This window comes from Lathyrus oleraceus, chromosome 6, assembly GCF_024323335.1.
Source record: "Lathyrus oleraceus cultivar Zhongwan6 chromosome 6, CAAS_Psat_ZW6_1.0, whole genome shotgun sequence".
Taxonomy (NCBI): domain Eukaryota; kingdom Viridiplantae; phylum Streptophyta; class Magnoliopsida; order Fabales; family Fabaceae; genus Lathyrus; species Lathyrus oleraceus.
This window is the reverse complement of record NC_066584.1, coordinates 408,059,732-408,078,904: the sequence shown is the minus strand read 5'-3', so window position 1 is coordinate 408,078,904 and position 19,173 is coordinate 408,059,732. Positions and strand designations below refer to the sequence as shown.

The window sequence follows — 19,173 nt, the reverse complement described above, 5'->3', positions numbered from 1 at the left end:
CCAACTCCCTCCACACCTCCTTCAACACCCTTAGAAACTCTACCATCTTCTGAACCTCCCACTGAACCCTCTGAAACCATTCAAATCCCCTCTGAACCCATTTATCCAACCTCTGAACCTAAACTAACCTTTCCAACCCTGGAAGAAGTATTTGTTATATTCTTAGAAAACTCTATTGCGAGGCTCAGAAAGTTATCTGAAGAATCCATACTAAGTGACAATCCTTTTGAAGTAAGGACTCACTGGAATGGATTTCTCAGGTGGATGACATCTGAGGTCTTTAAGCTCAAAGGACTCTCTGAACAAGTCAGAAATGACTACATTAGAGGAGCTGAGGAAAGACTAGAGGCGCGTTTGGCGCAGGAAGCTGATGAAAAGGTCATGAAGGAAGCTGAAGAGAAGGCTAGACAAGAAGCTGAAGAGAAGGCCATGAAGGAAGCTAAGGAGAAAGTTGTCGCTGAAGCTGAAGAAGTATCACATATAGCTACAGAGGAAGCTGCAAAGACTACTGAAATTGCTCTGACTCGAGGTGAGTCATCGACATCTGATCTCGCTTCGTTGGGGCTTAAGACTCTGGAAGAACATCAGAAGGAACAACAACTTGTGAGAGCCAGACTCGACTAGTAAGATCAAGTCAACTCCAACATCCAAGGCTTGCTTACCCAGCTACTTCAGAGGATGCCTCCTCCTCCAAACCCTTAGGCACTTTAGGACTATTTGTTTGTACTTGTTAGTTCTAAGAGTTTTTTTTGCCTCTAAGGCTCTTTGCTTATATGTTTTCTTCTCTGTGTATCTTTCTGAACTTTAAACGAAAATTTGGTTGGCTTCCATGTTTTATTCTTGTTGTTACTTTGTTCTTTTTGAGTCTGACAAAAAAGGGGGAGAAAGAAATAACAACTTTCTGATGAAATAAAATATCTAACTCTTAGAATACACCGCTTACATTTCAATATTATAAATCTATTATGTTCTCTAAGTGTTTTTACAGGATATATCTGAACAAGGAAAACTGAATCAGCATCTAAGAAATAAGAAAAGCAATCTAAGAAACTCTGGTAAGAAACTCTCTAATCCTAAAAACCCCTATGATACAAAGAAACTCTAAAAATTTCTTAAGTATCAGACTTAGGGGGGGGGGGGGGTTGTCAATCTCAGAGGGAGTAATACTTTATCTGACTCTGATTCATTTTTTAATCAGTATCTTGTTAAATGCCATTGTTTCATCAGAAGTCTAAGTTTTTGTCATCATCAAAAAGGGGGGAGATTATTAGAACAAGATTTTAGTTTTGTAATATATCTCTAAGTTTTGATGATAACAAAGAATGAAACAATTTGGCACCCTAAAAAATTTCTCTAAGTATGCAGGATTCTAAAGAAAAATAAATATGATGAGAACAATATCTGACAACTAGCGAAGTCCAGAACTGTTAATCCAGCGTTAAAGAGATCAAATCTGACCTCAGACAAAGAACTCTTCTGAATAAATTACATACAGAATCTATCATTCAATCTTACATCTGAAGACTTTGAAGATGTGTACATCTAAAGACTCTGAAAAACTATACACCTGAAGATTCTAAAGACTTGCACACCCGAAGGCTCTGAAGACCTTATATCTGAAGACCCTGTATTTGAAGATCCTCTATCTGAAGATTAGCCAAAGCTAACACTGAAGATTACTTATCAAACAATTATCTGAAGAACCCGATGCAGAACCATCACAAACTCAACTCTCAATTAATATGCGATGAAATTTTGTTTGTCATTAGCGACAATCCGTCGTTAAAGGTGAGTACAATAATCTCGCATATCGTTACATAATACAATTATACTCCATCATACATGAAGTCATGGATACCTAAAACTAAGGAAGTTGAAAAAGTGTTTGACAATTGAGAGGAGTCATACAAAGAACTTCCAAAATACTTGGTGACACTTAAGTATTAGGTTCTAGGGACTATTGTCAATTTGGAAACGTTGTCGGCATATACCCTATACGAGACTTGTGTTAGTGGTAATGGCATATTCCACCGACTCTTCTGGATGTATCAACCATGTATAAAAGGTTTTACTTTCTGTAAACCTATTATACAAATTGATGGTACACGGCTGTACGAGAAATATAAAGGAACACTACTCATGGAAGTGACACAAGATGGCAACAATAAAATTTTTCCAATCGCCTTAGCACTAGTTGAAAGGGAGACTGCCGGGGGATGGAGTTTTTTCCTAAAAGATCTCCGATTGCATGTTGCTCCTCAACCTAGCTTATGTTTGATCTCAAACAGATACCATCAATTGTGAGTGCCTATAAAAACATTGATAATGGCTGTCAGGATCCTCCTTCGACACATGTCTACTGCATTAGACATATCACTCAAAATTTCATGCGGGAGATCAAAGACAAAACACTGGAAAAAGGTTGCCAATGCAGGGTATGCATTATCAGAACCTTTCTTTAAACACTACCGCGAAGACATCAGATTGTCAAGTGTAGATGCAGTAAAGTGAATCGACAATATTTTATTGGAGAAGTGTACTAGGGCATATGACAACGGTCAACGATGGGGCCACATGACAATAAATCTTGTGGAATCAATAAACTCTGTCTTCAAAGGCATCTGAAACCTACCAATAACCGCTTTAGTGCAGGCAACCTATTATAGGCTACAGACGTTGTTTGAGATCAGACATTCCAAATGGAGTTCAGTGTTACAATTTGGACAGTTGTTTAATGATGCTTCAATGAAATTCATTAAAGAGGAAGCTGCCAAAGCTAACACGCATGTGGTCACAATGTTTGACTGTACTAAATGTTGGTATAATGTTGTTGAGTCAATGGATCATAATGAAGGCATGCTGATGGGACACTATCGAGTGTACTAGATAGAGGTTGGTGCGACTGCGGAAAGTTCCAAGCCTTTCGTATGCCCTGCTCCCATGTCATAGCGGCATGTTCAAAGGTTCAATAGGATCCTTCCAACTTACTATCCGTCGTTTACAAAGTCATAAACCTATACAATATTTACAAAATTAACTTTTCGGTGGTAGCAAAAGAGGATTATTGGTCTGCGTATCAAGGGGACATACTTTTCCACAATAAAATAATGCGAAGAAAGAAAAAAGACCGTCCAAATAGCACCCATATTCGAACTGAAATGGATACGACGAACAAAATGGTGAGATTATGTAGTTCATGTCACCAGCCCGGTCATAATCGTACAAACTGTCCCAGTGTTAGACCAAGCACAACAACATAATTTTAATTGTAACATTTTACTTTATATTGAAAATAACATTCATTTCATAAATATCATAAGATTCAGATACAATAGCTTGAAAACAACAATAAAACAACAACACAAACAACTACAACAATAAAATAACATCACAAACAAATACAACAAATAAACAACATAACTATGTGATTACAACCATCAAAACAATTTTGTGAGAAGTATACATCATCATGTGAACGTCTCTGTCAGTTTTAACGTTCATCCAGAAACAATTTTGTTGAAAAAATTAAATCTACATTTCTCTTGTGAATATAAGGACACATATATGAAGACATTTTAAAGAAAAATGGAAGGAGAATGAAGAAAAATGGAAGGAGATAGTAAGAAGATGTGTGAAAAATTATGGAAGAGTGATGTTGTATTTATAGAAGGAGTGCATGAACAGTAGCCACATGCATTGGCGCCTCCACTGAATGAACTATGCATGCGCCATTGCATGTGGCACATTGGACATTCATGCGCCACTCGTAGTAGCGACATGGACATGCATGCGTCAATGCAAATGTCGTCTATGCCCAATAGTTTTGTTGCATGCACCAATGTAAATTGTGCATTTGTTAATATTTTTTTGAAAGAATAATTATATTCGTAAAGGATTTAATTGAAATACACTGACAGTGTAAAAGGATTTTACACCGTCACTTAATCATAGCCGTTGGATATTGAAACAAATTTGACTTTTATTTTAAAAATCTATAAAGTAATGCAAACGGGTGATGGTGATGAATCGATAGTGTAAAACTTTTTACACTGACCGTGCACAATAATTAATCTCATTGGTAAATACTTTGAATCACTAGTTATTTTGATATTATTTTTGAAAAATATAATTATTTTTAAAAAAAATCAAAATTAATAATTTGAAAAACAAGTAAGAAAATTAGAAAACCAGTAAAAAATTAAGTTGGAAATTTTAATTTTAATAGTTTTATAATTTTAGCCTAATGGTGAACACTTGTTAAGGTTTTTGCAAACCGAGTAAGCAAAAAAAACCAAAACCCTGAAGCAGAAAATAAAAGAGGAAGATGATGAACACAACCACCGGCACCGGCGGTGGCGGCGGCGGCGACGAACAACATCTCATCAAAACCATAACCACCATGCTAACCAACCACCAAAACCCACAGAACCTTCAACCTTTCATCCCTCACCTCACTCTCCCCATCATCATCTCAATCCTCTCATGGAAGCCACTTCACTCTCATCCACAAACCCTAGTTTCCTTCTTCAAATGGTTCCAAACAAACGCACCTTCAACCCTCTCCGTTTCCCCCAAACCACTCCTCACTCTCCTCCCTCCTCTCCTCTCCCGCCGCAAATTCTCCGACGCTAAATCCCTCCTCCTCGATTTCATCTCCTCCGATCACCCTCGCCATTCCCTTCACTCACGCCTCCTTCGCTCCGATCATTCCATCCCAAAACCTCTCCTTGATACTTCCATAGCTGCTTATGTTCTCTCCCAACAACCTCAACTCGCTTTCGAGATTTTCAACAAAATGAAACGCCTTCGGTTTCGACCGAATTTGCTCACTTGCAACACTCTCCTTAACGCTCTTGTCAGGTCTAATTCCTCTCATTCTATTCTTTTGTCAAGACAGGTTTTTCAGGATTCAATAAAACTTGGTGTTCAACCTAACACCAACACGTTCAACATTTTGATTCACGGTTATTGTTCTAATAATAATTTCAACGAGGCTTTTCGGTTGATTAATCAAATGGGTGAGTTTGGTTGTTGCCCTGATAATGTTACTTACAATACTGTTTTGAATGCTTTGTGTAAGAGGAGTCAGTTGAGTAAAGTGAGGGATTTGTTGCAACAGATGAAGAGTAGTGGTCTTGTTCCTAATAGGAATACTTATAATATTTTGGTTCATGGGTATTGTAAGGTGAAATGGTTGAAAGAAGCTGCTGAGGTTATTGAATTGATGACTGGGAATGATATGTTGCCTGATGTTTGGACTTATAATACTATGGTTAGAGGTTTATGTGACGAGGGTAAGATTGACGAGGCTATTAGGCTTAGAGATGAGATGGAGAATTTGAGACTCGTACCGGATGTTGTTACCTATAATACTTTGATTGATGGGTGTTTTGAGCATCGGGGTAGCATTGAAGCACATAAGTTGGTAGAGGAAATGAAGTCGAGGGGGGTTAAGGAAAATGCTGTGACTCATAATATAATGGTTAAGTGGCTTTGTAAGGAAGGTAAGATTGATGAGGCGAGTAATGTAATGGCAAAGATGGCGGAAAGTGGGTTCTCTCCGGATTGTTTTACTTATAACACTATGATTAATAGTTATTGTAAGACTGGAAAGATGGGAGAGGCATTTAAGATGATGGATGAAATGGGAAGGAAGGGATTGAAAACAGATACTTTTACTCTAAACACCATATTGCATATTTTATGCTCAGAGAAGAAGCTAGAGGATGCATACAACTTGACTATAAATGCCAGGAAGCGAGGTTATATTCTTGATGAGGTAACATATGGAACTCTAATCATGGGGTATTTCAAGGACGAACAAGCAGACAGGGCGTTGAAGCTTTGGGATGAGATGAAGGAAAAAGGGATTGTTCCCACTGTTGTCACTTATAACACTATAATCAGGGGATTGTGTCTGTCCGGAAAAACTGATCAAGCTGTTGATAGACTGAATGAGCTTTTAGAGAAAGGTTTGGTCCCCGATGAAGCTACTTGTAACATAATTATACATGGTTACTGCTGGGAAGGAGTGGTAGAGAAAGCTTTTCAGTTCCATAACAAAATGGTAGAGCACTCATTCAAACCAGACATTTTCACGTGTAATATTCTTCTCCGGGGACTTTGCAGAGGGGGTAAGCTGGAGAAAGGTCTTACCCTATTTAACACATGGATCTCTAAAGGGAAGCCCATTGACTTAGTCACATACAACATAGTAATATCCTCTTTTTGCCAAGAAGGACGACTTGAGGATGCATTCGATCTTATGGTAGAAATGGAGAAGAAAAATATGGAGCCTGATCGATATACCTATAATGCTATTACGAGTGCACTTACTAATGCTGGTAGAAATGAGGAAGCAGCAAAATTCGTTTCGAAACTTGCAGAGAAAGAGCAAGATGTGAAAGCTCAAGACACTTCTCCGGAGGTTGGTACAAGTGATATGATGTACTCGGAGCAAATAAGTAGTTTGTGTACTCAGGGGAAGTACAAGGAAGCGATGAATCTGTTTCAACAGGCAGAGCAGAAAGGAGTTTCTTTAAATAAATATACATATATCAAGCTAATGGATGGGCTATTGAAGAGGCGGAAAAGCATATCAAAAGCTGCCAGATAAGAATTACACAATAGATTGTCTCGGTATGTATTTTGGCATTTGGATTTTTGTTGTCCATAATGATGTATCATGATGTAAAAACAATGTTGTGACAGCACCAATGATGTCATGCAAGTTTTCATTCAGTTAGTTTTTTCAACTATGGTGACTATTTAGCCTTTTGCCTCCATATGCATTTGTGTTATTTTGTTGGTTTCTAGAATTAACTGTCATTATTAGGACTTCTTATGCTGCTTGCAGTGTAAAATTGTATACATAAGTAGAGATTCTAATTGTCATGCCATATATAACATCTGCGTTCACTTGAAGTTGAAATTTGTTTAGCTTGTTGATTCAGCTCCTAGTTTTATTTTTACAAATATAGGACTCAGGTGCTTGGACTGAACTATAACAAGTGGGCAGAAGCTTGAGTAAGTGGCTATTCAAACTTAACTGGACTTTTTGTTGTTGTTCAGAAAACTGAAGTAAATCATACATTCATAATGCATGTATAACAGAACTGCACTAATCTTTAAATAACTGAATTTTTAAAACCGATTTGCAAACTGAACAGGGTTAATTACAAGTTACAATGGTTCACTACAGTGAACTCCATTTCAATACAGTATGATGAACAACACTAGAACCTTAACTGCTCACTCCATTGCAGTTCATTGCTGTATGATCCTTCTCTTTTTGCATTCTTTGTTCTGATTCAAGTGAAACCATTTTTGTCCGGTTCTTGTAAATTTCGCTGATTTAGGGTTTGATCCTGGAATTACTGGCCCTGTGTATTCATGCGTGCAAAATCTGGATTAGTGATTTGCTTGCTGTTACGGTGATTTGTTTGACCACACATATTTAGAGGATTCTATACATTTGTAATGATTAGATCAGATTCTGTTTTTTTTTGTGGTATTGGAGAGAGTAGATCAGTTTGTACTTTATAAGACTTACACTTCAGTCATGTTTGTTCACATATGACTCCACCAACCCTGGAATGTGATGCATTACTTCACATTGCCTTATTAGTAGTCTACATTTAGCCCTGAAAATGTGATGCACCTAGTTACTTATGTGCAGAATTGCAGTCTGTCCCGGCCGATTTCCCTAACACCAGCAAACCTTTTTTATTTGGTCACTGCAAACTTTTGATGATCCCCCAAGTTGCTCATCCAGAAGAAGTACATAATGGTCCAGCAGAAGTGCAAGCTATTGATGACCATTCTGGAACTGCAATGTTTGCACAGTTGGGTATCTTAATGGAAAATAAAATAAAACCAACTTTATTCCACAAATGAAACCGCCACTTGGACTGCTACGAATAGTGTTGTGATGCATTAGCGGAACTTTGGTGCGCATATCATATGCGTCCTTTTTCTAGAATATCAAATATTGTTGTAGATGCAGTAGCCGAATCAGCTGCAAGCGGAAAGGTATTTCAGGATATGATGTTTCCCTTTACTTCATTTCATTTTACTTAGCTTTCAGTCCCATTCATATAAGTTGGGCAGTATATATATGTGTGTAGGTTCCAGTCATTCGACAAGGGTACATTTCGTAAGATTCCTCCAATTGGAGGGGTGACTGGAAGAGAAGGTTAATGCTGAGCAATCATATTTAAGGTTCTGCTTCAGAATTATTTTACCCTCAAAGATGTATGCTTTGCAGGTATGCTGCATACACACTCCATAAATTGAATTTATTAACATATAGTTTGACATTGATCATCACTCTTCACTATGCTTTGGACAAACCAGTTCTGACACTTACCTTCGTTTTTAAGTTGAAGACTTTTTTTAATAAATTTTTTTAGATTTAGGGTTTAGGGAGCAAACAAGCGCTCTTTTCTGACACGGGCACATCAATATAAGTGATGAGGTGACACAATTATTTAACTAGTTATAGTTAAAACTTTTTCTATTAAAACTAAACTTTACTAAGTTAAAATCAAGTTCCCTTTATGTTTTTTTAAGTTGTGTGCTAGAATGTTGCTTTAATCTTTCTTTTCCAGGTGATTTGTTTTTTTGTTAAATTATCTTTTATTAGTTATGTTTATGTGATCAAGATCGCACCGACAAGTTGTGTGGTATTTAACACAACTTATGTGGACTATAATGTATGAATTTGTATAAATTAATGTGTTTGGTTTGTTTTCGTTCACAACACAAAACCATGAAATCTTACCCATATCGAGTCTAAATGAACTCTAACATTATTGCAGTTTACTATAAAGAGGGAACTCCCAATTTGATTTGGACCAACATTGATGAAAAATTGTGTGATTTGAAGGACCAACTGACAAAATTGAATGATCGTCTCAACCAAGACAATACAAGAAAGGTTCCGAAAGTTGAGTATTGTCGGCTGTCAATCATTTCATATGGATGTGATAAGATTACTATATAACTTCAAAATGATGTGAGAACCATGTTTTAAATATTTGGTCGCAATCTTTTCTAAGGACAGATCAAGTTAGATGCTACTTTGGTTAAATTTATTCATACACTCTTTTTTATTTTGGTCAAGTAACTTAGTGGCTGACGTTCACCCTTTAAATGTGAATAAATGGGATGTCGCAAGTTCGAATCCGCGCTCCTACCTTTGATGTCTCTGCACAACTACCAATGCACACAAATATCAATTGAGTTGACAACTACCAATGCACAAATATCAATTGAGTTGACTTAACGAGACTATTTATTCATACCATCTGTTCAAGCTTGACTCATCCCAAGACATTAATTGCAAACATGACATGCATGGTTGGACTTGATGAATAAACTAGTTTGTCTCATCCATGATCTTGATTCTGTTTAATTGATATTTTTAATTTATGTTTTTGTTGGTTTTGTTGATATATTAATGTTGTTGAATATGATTTAATGAAATGTTTATAATTCTAGTATCCAAATATCCAAAAATACACTTCATATCCTAGATTTCGGATTCAAATGGGGGTATTTCTACTATTTGAAGAGACGATTTAGAGGCGGAGAAATAAATCCTCTTTAGTTTATATTAGCGCTAAGACTCTCGTTTAATATATCAACACTCATAGCCTAAATCTATTGACGTGGGGAGTGACAAACCGGAAAGCTTTTATGTTACATTGCAGCCTAATTGTTTTTTGTCATGAGAATTTAGCGAAACAGTTTGGCATAGCATGTGATTAATTCTAATTATGTTCCTTATATAAATTAGAAATAGTTGATGACGGATTGAAGTATGACTCAAATGTGATGGAGTGACTTTTGATATGGCGGAGCGGGGGTGGATATGCAAGGTTAACACTTCAATGTTTAATTTTGTAATTTTATAAATGAATGAGAAGTTGTAAGAGAGTGAAAACGAGTAGAATCCACGTGTCTTGGCGGGCGGAGGGATTTATATAGAAAGGAAGATTAGATCCACTTATGCGTGATCCAACATCTAGTGTGGATCATCGTCTGATTAAATTTGATTGTGAGTAGTTGGTAGAAGGTTGGAATTATGGGTTCCAAGCTTGAGTGGGATCTACTTGTTCCTTTGCGCTTTCCTTTATTGTGCTTTTTTTGGACTTTGGCATGTGAGTCTTATGAACGATCCAAAATAGTTGTCCCTTAAGCCTTTGTTCTAACTTGTTGGAATGTAGGCTTTGTCGTGTGGGCTTTCATTCCATACCTTGGTAAAAGGGAGTGAGATAGCTGAGAGGGCGGCAACATTGAGAACAACTGCATTGAATATCTTTCTTATAAATCACAACGTTTTATTGGAGAGTTGTGATGCATGGCCCTAGGATTGTCACTAAATGGTGCCCTTTCATCTTAGGGTATTCATGCATCCCAAAGAGTTCAATGTGAGATCATGACCGTTTGTGGCATGGTCACATTTTCCTACGCATGATATCGTGGATCATACAATTGCTTGAAGAATATATTAAGGGTTCTCGGCTAACTCACCCTCTTTTTGCCATTTGCAAGACTCAAAGTGCTATTTCTCTAATTTCTACAATTGCCTCATGTCTTTGCCAATAGTCTCCCATTGGCCCTTACTCCAACGTCTTTGCATGATTTTATCAAGCGCACATTGTTTAACGCGAATCATCAAATTCATCTCTTTTAAGCTAACTATTCGAAGTCCCTTTCTCTTATATGCTTATTTTTTCTTTGCTAGGGTTTTTTGAGAAGGTGGCGATGAAGGATTTAAGAGAAGTAGCTGTAGTTGATGATGGAAGGGTAGTTGGTAGCCTTACTCCTTAAGAGGTTAATGAAGGTTTTGCCTTCAATGTCCTGTCTTTGATGAACTCCGTTGTTGTAGATGATTTTAAGCGAGAACACAAGGCTTAGCATTATATCAAAACACATCGTCATGCTTTTGGTTGTGACCTTAGAGACGACGAAGTGAGGTGGTGGTTGGAATCCCAATCTCGTACTTATACTTATGGTCGTTCTTTTTTGTATGCTGACAATAATTTTGAAATGGACAACTCAGGAGGAGACCTATCTCAAGAGCAAATTGGTGGCCTTCATGAAAAATTTGGGCTTGGCTGACGACGCCACACCTTATAGGATGGGGTACAAGAAATAAAAAATATGGTACATGGAGACACAATTGTTGGTGTAGGCCGCTACTAGTGAGGAGATACGTGTAGTCTTTAGTAAGTAGCGTGTAAATCCTCTTAAGTGTTTGGATGAGGTAATTGAGAATTTTTAAGAAATTTAAAATTCTAAGCAATTCAAATGATTCAATTGTAATACATTCATTTTGAAACTCTTTTTTTTGGATGAATTATTAAAGCAATTCATTGTTAAGTCAGGGTCATTTTCATAAATTTTAAAATTTTTAGATCAAATTTAAAATATGAAAATAGGGACCAATATGCAAATTTTGAAAATTTAAAGGGATCAATTTGTAAAAATTAAAAATTATTAGAGATTTATTTGCAATTTTTTGAAAATTTAAGGGGTAAATTTGAAGTTTTCATAAAATATGAGAATCCTCTTGCAAAATTTGAAAAATTAATAATAAGCAATTTAACATTCACATTATATAAGAGTGAGTGAACAATTTCAATTTCTTTACTTTTTAATATCATTCGAAATTCTTTAAATTTAACTTGAATAAAATACTTCATAAATTTATCTTATTTTAATAATTCTTCATGTTTTTTTAACCAAACAATAGATTTTGGTCAAGTTATTTTAAATTCCCTCAGCATTATTTTATCTTATTATAATACTTCATCCAAACTGTAGCGGTAAATTCATGACCATCAAGCTACGAATAAGTTAGACGTCAATAAAACCAGAGTCGCCACCGCGCTTTTATTGTTTCCAAGGAAAAAGGGAAAAGTACGAACAAAACCCAAAAATAAGAAGTTTTCAAATCAAAACTAATAAAATGCCAGAGATTACAGGTAAGGGGGTTGGTTACACAGAGGGAAGGTGTTAGCACCCAAAGTGTCTTAGATACTCCTAGGGAACCCTTTTTTGTGTGCATATGTGTTTTTGTACAAAATGATGTTTGCAATAAATAGAGTGGGGGGGGATGAGAAAAGAATTCATTAATTATATTTTTGTGTTTGACAAGACCTTCAGACTTGTGCCTACGTACCAACATAAGAATGAGGGATCAAAACCTCGTAGTTCGTGGTATCAATTTCAAAGTGAGTGGATTACTTTTAACAAAATTTAAGTTTAACAAAGGCACAAGAGGCCTAAAAATGGTTTGAATGAGTGTTAGTTTTTTTTGGCTTTTGAAGTTTTAAGTCAAGTATAGTTAAGTTCATTTACAAATTTGATTAAGAAATGAGTTTTAAAAATGCAATGGCATAAGGCCAAAGTTTCTAATTTTCAAAATGGTCTACGTTTAGAAAACAAACACAAGCAAAGAAGATTTTTGAAAGCAGGGAGAGATTTGAAATTAAAGAAATGGGGGAGAGATGAAGAGACTAATCCTAAGCACAAATTTAAAAGTTAAGAGTTGAAAAGATATGACCAATGAGCTCCAATCCAATAGACAAGAATGTCATATAGAAACCCAAACTTCCCTTGGACTTTAGAATCAAGCAATATCAATATCCAAATAGCAAGATGAAAGCTAGGCATTAAATAAAGATAGACACATCCAAGCTTAGCAATTTCATGATCTTCTTCAAAATTTCCCATGCATCAGATGACTTCCAAAAGTAGGCATTAGACACAGGTTCCAAATAACAGCTTCAATATGACCATGTTGCAGATGAACTCAAATGGATCTTCAACATTGTATCAGAGGAATGTTCACTTCACAAGCACTTGGTTTCATGAAAGTTGGCATTGCCCAAGTCCTTTTGCATAGGGAGTGATGTCTAATTCTAAGTCCATTGTCTCAGATCAAATCCAACAGTCCACACAAAATGTTTTTTAGGGTTTTTGTTCTTATTATGTACATTAAGGTCAAGAGACCACAAAAACAAACAAGTATATACAAACAAAATATATCACAAATTATGGACCAAGTGTGCAAAAATAAAAATGGCATTAAAGTAAACAAATTGAATGGTATGAATAATGACAAATGAATAAAGCTTGAAATTAAAGTACATAAAAGTAAATGGCTTGAAATTAAATGTTAGTTGTTAGTTGGTTAGAAGTTAGTATTGCTTTTGCTTTGTATTGTTTAAGTCATTCTTTGGAGAACACTCAACCCACTATTCACAAGCATGGATTCTTGAACCAAGACATCTTCCAAAGGAAGGAAAAAAGGCCAAGTTTCCACACAATACCATGAAAGAGGGGAGACTTACAATCTCACTTACTAGAATGCTATGCCTTTTGTGTCACAAATTTAGCGCTATGTTAAGCAATCGTAATTGGACTTATGTAGAAGTCACAACTATTTGAGGTTGGGCAATAGAATTTTGGTGTTAATGCAGGTTAGAGACATAGTATAATGGACTATGCTCATGAAACATACCACACACAAAAAGAATATGCAAAAGTGTGGTGGACCTAATCTCATCCATACTCATGTTGATTTTGCAATCAACTAGCCTTAAGATATAGAGATATCATAGGTCCATGATATGAATGAATAAAGAAGGGGAATGAGATGAAGAGGGAGGGGGAATGGAATCAACACAAATTGGTCAAAGGAGGACTTTTACCAAATTAAGATCATTCATTCATTTTGGGAGATGAAATGTACATTTCATCAATCCCCTAAATCCAATGATCTTAACTTAACAAAGTCAAATCAACCTTGACCAAGGCCCAACAACACAAGTCAAACTCAACAAGTCAATAATAGAAGCTCAAAACAATTTATTTGGTATTTAATCAATTAAAATCAACTAAAATATGCATTAAATTAAATTATGGTTGGTCAATTTCCTAAAACCTCATCAAAACACCAAAGAAATGACCATAAGATTTATCATAGGTCAAACAAGGTCAAAGGACCTTGGAGAAATTTTTTCATCATTTTTGGAAATTTAAAACTATTTTTAAACAATTAAAAATATTCAAAAAATCAATTAAATCATGAAAAATATTAATAATGATCTGAAAAATAATTTTAATTCAAATAATGAAAGACGAATTTATTTAAAATTTTTTTGTGAAACTCTCATATTTTTTTGGATCAATATTAAAAGTAATATGAATTAATGAAAATAACACAAATAAAATGAAAATCAAATAATCAGAAAAAACGTGGACCACTTGATCTCCCTCATTAATTGAGGTGGCAAATCAAGTGGCCACAAGCACGCAATCCATTGTGGACTCTAGTCAGCGTGCCACAAACTTGGTAATTCCAACCAACGCTCGGGATTAAAACAAATCAAACAGCTCATGTGGCTCTGGACCTTGCCAACTCACCACCGGAGCAAATCTCCGGTCTTTTTCTCATGCGAGCCTCGCCGGACTGGTCCAATCATAACCATCACTAAATTAAAAGAGGAGGACATGATTTTAAAGTAAAAATGACACTGAGCACGAATCTGACCTTAATTTATCCCAACTCCAAGTATATTGAGAGATACAAGGAGTTGAAATTTGAGGTGCATGATCTGAGTTGCTTTGATTTGACCTCAAAGCAACTCAACCTTGTTGCCTACATTGGTAGGACTTTAGACAACCAAGGATCCATGAGAATTATGGAGAATTGAGTGAGAATCGAAGAGATGAAATTTTCTGGAAAATACCTTCAGTGCAGGTCTGGATTCACTTTTTCTTGCTTTGGCTCGTGCTTGATCTTGCTCAGGATGCTTGCAAACGTAGATTAAAATGCACAAAAGGTCTTGGATCTGTAAGACCCCAATTTTGTCCCTAAGATCCCTCATCATATCATATCATTGCCTCAAGGAGCTTTGTGCACCTTGCCTCCTTCCCTAGGGGAGGGTCATCTTTTGAGAGTGATTCCTGATCACCAAGCATGTGTTGCATTTGTATATCATTGCTTTTCATTTGTTCACCAACCAAAAGTACAAAAACATGTCAACTAACCTTGTTACTTGCAGATGAAGCAATTACAGGTCAAGGCAGTCAATGCATTTCAATGAGCAGTAGATGGTGGCCATTCTGAAGAATTTGGGCACCATAATCATTCACAAGAGTTCATATGAACCATGATATCATTTGGAATCGAGATCTCAAATGGTAGAGGCTTGGATTTCATCAGAGCATAGCTAGGTCAACTGAAACCCTAGAAAAGTCAACACAAGTCAACTGTGCATTCAGTCATGGATTTGAAGGTGGGAGATGGTTAGAAAGGCCTCATTCATTTCCATACAAGTATCATTTGACATTTCAAACATCAACAATGAAGAATTTGAGGTCAGATGAAAACTTTCCAAAAATAGTAAGTGACCTGTAATTTCAAACTGCCAAAAATGGAAAGGTCTTCTCCTCAAGTTTACATCATCAAGAAAGCTTCAAATGAGATTTTTCCCAACATGAAAGTTGAAGATCTTGCTCTCACCTTTCCAAAAAGTCCAAGAACATCCATTTCTCATGTGTGGTTAAGAAATTATGGATCAATCATTGCCAAGCAAATTTGAACTTCAAGAAGGCATAACTTTTGAACCATGAGGCCAAAGGGAATGGTTCTTTTTGCAACATTTCCATCTTGATATGCTCTATCCAAAACATGCATTACATTTCATCAATTCTCATCACAAAAATATTGGCATTTTCACTTGAATTTCATTTGAATTTTGGAGGGAAATTTCCAATTTGAAAAATATGCATTGCCTTTACATTTTTCCAATGTCATTTGGTTCTAAACAGCATTTGCAAGTGAATTGGCACAAAAATCGTGCACTGTAGCATTGCCATGCACATGTAAGGGTGATTTTGCCATTTTGCATCAACACTCCAATTTCACTAATCCATTTGCATTTGGCTTAATTGTGATTAGCAGCTTCATTAACAGTTGATATATAAAGCTAATCCTAACAGAAAATGATAACAACACTTCCAAAATCTCAGATCTGAAAATTCTCTCTCAACTTTCTCTCAACTTTTTCATCCAAATTCTTCACATCCTTTGCTTGGTTCGTGGTTGGTTCATCATCTATATGCATAATTGAAGATTGTTGAAGCAAGATCTTGAAGAATTCAGCAAGAATCGAGACTGTTGAACCTTGATGCACATCCATGGCAGCTGAAATTTCTGGATAAATCAAGCATTGTTGAGCTATTCTTTCTCATCCATTCATTCATCTAAGCTTTGAGGAGGATCTGTTTAGGTTTTTCCAGGCCTGAATCGCACGATTTCACTTCTGTAGCTTCATTGAGGTCAGATTTCGAATCTTATAATTCATGGAATCATGATATGCATCTTGTAGATCCTTCAATGCTGATCATGCTGAACTTTAGATCCATTAATTTCATGCAGTAATGAAGTAGTTGTGATGATTTTAAGTTTGACATGTTGAACTTCCTTTGCTCGATTCTTTGAACATGTGTAGATTTAGGTTAAAATAGTTATGTATCTATGATGTGTGATGTGAGATGAATCCAATGGTATGTTGTTTGTGAATTTCTGTGCAAGTTTGTTCTTGACCTGATGAACACGATGAACACATGATGAATGTTAGGTTTTCAGTTTCCAGAATTGCTTTGATCTTGTGTAGCGCTGATTGCATGTGTTTTGGTGTTTTTCGCTCATGCATTGGTCCACTTCAGCATCCCCGTGGCCTTTTGATTGGTTGCATTTGAATTGCCGTGCCACCTCAGTTAAGTGAAACGGTGCGTTTCACTTAACTGGCGCCACATTTGAATTGGCGCACGGTTCGATCCTCATGGATGGACATTTTCCACATTGCCTTGTTGAATTATTTTCATGTATGCTATCCATGTTCATATGCTTCATTCATGCATTTTAATTTTTTTCTCTTCATTTAAAAAATCATAACTCCATGAATAATCATCCAAATCACATGAGATTTTTTGCACATTGTTCCTCATGATGTCTACTATTTTATGGTTATTTTTCCAGAATTTGTGCTCGGTTGGATTTTTAATTTGCCTAGGGATTGTTCATGCATATGCTATCTTGCACCTTGCTTGCCATTTTCTTTGTGAAATGATGATGATTGATCCAATGAATGTGAAAGTTGACATGCATAAACTAGACATCCTTAGGGACCTTTTAGCATTGAGTTTGCATTTTTAGCATTCTTGGTTGTTGAGACATGATCTGTTTAATGTAGGTGTGACAATGTATGTCACACCTTGGCTTGCTTGATTTGTTGATTTTCTTTACCATGCCAAATAAATTCCAAATGATGTGATTTTTTGCATGATGCTCCTTCTGGATGTTAGGATTACTCATGATTTTTGTAGAATTTTTGGATCCATTGCTGATTTGTTTGAGATTTTCTTTGCTGGTTAACCATTGTTGAACTTTTGATGAGTGTTGAACTTAGATGATTTGTGAAATGCTTGATGTTTATCATATGGATTTGAAATTTTACACATGTTTTCTAGACACATTGAAGTTTATTGTGGCTTTGGTTTGAGTCATTTATCATTTGTCATCTCTGTTTTAGGATTGCTTTAAGTTGATGTATCAATTTGTGCCTCCTTTGAGCTTGTTTGTGCTTACCATGACTTGATGAATTTGATTACCATGCTTCTACTTGTCCAAATGCCTTGAATTTTGGTGTGATAATCATGTGATGTGTGCTGTTTAGCCATGATTTTTCTTGAGTTTTATTGAACCATTTTGGAATTAATATGCATTTGTTCATTCTGTTGCTTCAATGAGCTTTCAATTTGCATGCTTTGCCTTATTTGACTTGTGAAATGAATTTGGTAATTGATATTGACATGAGACCTTCTGGATTTTATTCTTAAGTGTTTGAAGTTTCATCATGTCAAATTTGAGCTTCTGTTTTAAATTTTTTCCTCATCTTTGACCCTAGGCTTTGGCCTAAGGGTTTGCTTCTCATCTTTGAGCTTTGTTTTCAGGTTGAACATCCAAGCTAAATAGTTGTTGATGCTCCATCATTAGAGCACTTGATGTTTACCATTGTCTACTAACATTGTGTGTTTTGTAGGGATGTTAATTCATTTGAGCTTGATTTGTGGCTTATGCCTTTGCTTATTGGGTTTGACTGTTGATATTAACTGTTGTTGGTTTGTCTAAACTGTGTACTGATTTGTGTGATGTTTCCACAGGTACATTTAGTTGCTTAAGTTCACTTTGAACTTGCTTTTGCTTGGTTGCTTAACCAATTAGGTATAACCTCTCTTCTTCATGTAGTCTGGAAGACCTGGCCTGTTATTTGGTCAGGCACCTGTCTGAAGTCCTCCTTAAGAGGCAATGTCTTTGTGTGTTTATTTTTGTGCTAAGCAGGAAAAGTCCTTTGATAAGGCAATTGGCAGACAAAAGAGATGTGTAATCCATCTCCTGCTACTCAGTGTGTCACTCACCTTGCTCACACCACATGTGTTGATGCATAGTGAGTAAAAGCCCAAGATCTATAGAGTCTAACTTATGGAGAAGAGTTCCTACTTTCTGAACTCCCACATCTTCCATTATTCAAAGCTCTCTCTGACCAGAGATAGAAGCTATGAGGCACACCCTTCATCTCCTTTTCATCTGCTTCACCTTAACTCTCAATGTTAAGGTTAAGAGCACAATTTACCCCATTCCAGTTGACTGTAAAGTCTAACCTTGCTTGAGCCTAATTGCTTGTATATAGTGTGTGCTAATTGACTTGTTTGTTTGATTGCCTGATTCATCTGTGCATGTTTGTTTGTTTGCCTTTGTGCATTTATCATCATTAATTGTTCATTATTGCATGATCATCATTTCATATCTTTGTGACACATCTTTGTTTGCCCATTGAGGAATCAATTGTAAGTCCATTCATTGGCCATTGTTCCTATGATTTGGAAGGGATTGAGTGTAAGACCATTTCATTGGCTACTTATGTCCTCTTTGCTTAGTGCTTTTGTTTGTTTGATGTATGTGAGGATTCAATTGTAAGTCCATGTTGTTGGCATTTGTTTCCCATGATCATTTCTGTGGAGATTAGATTAAGTCCAGATAGATTGGCATCTGATATCCATGTTTGTTTGTTTTGTGAAATTGGTGTAAGT

The 19,173-nt window shown here is 36.1% G+C and overlaps 1 protein-coding gene across 6 annotated transcripts; it reads left to right on the top strand.

The window, feature by feature from the left end:
- Window positions 1–4,251: 4,251 nt before the first annotated feature.
- LOC127092146 (pentatricopeptide repeat-containing protein At2g16880) lies at window positions 4,252–9,209 on the top strand. 6 transcript variants are annotated; one of them, XM_051030961.1, is made up of 6 exons: window positions 4,252–6,639; window positions 6,981–7,026; window positions 7,170–7,274; window positions 7,679–8,031; window positions 8,110–8,266; window positions 8,820–9,209. In XM_051030961.1, the coding sequence occupies exon 1, from the start codon at window positions 4,325–4,327 to the stop codon at window positions 6,614–6,616; it is 2,292 nt and encodes a 763-aa protein (XP_050886918.1). In that variant the 5' UTR covers window positions 4,252–4,324; the 3' UTR covers window positions 6,617–6,639; window positions 6,981–7,026; window positions 7,170–7,274; window positions 7,679–8,031; window positions 8,110–8,266; window positions 8,820–9,209. The 6 variants fall into 6 exon arrangements, with proteins under 6 accessions (XP_050886918.1, XP_050886914.1, XP_050886913.1 ...); XM_051030957.1 differs by lacking the exon at window positions 7,170–7,274 and having other exon boundaries at window positions 8,127–8,266; XM_051030956.1 differs by lacking the exon at window positions 7,170–7,274.
- The last annotated feature ends 9,964 nt before the right edge of the window (window positions 9,210–19,173 follow it).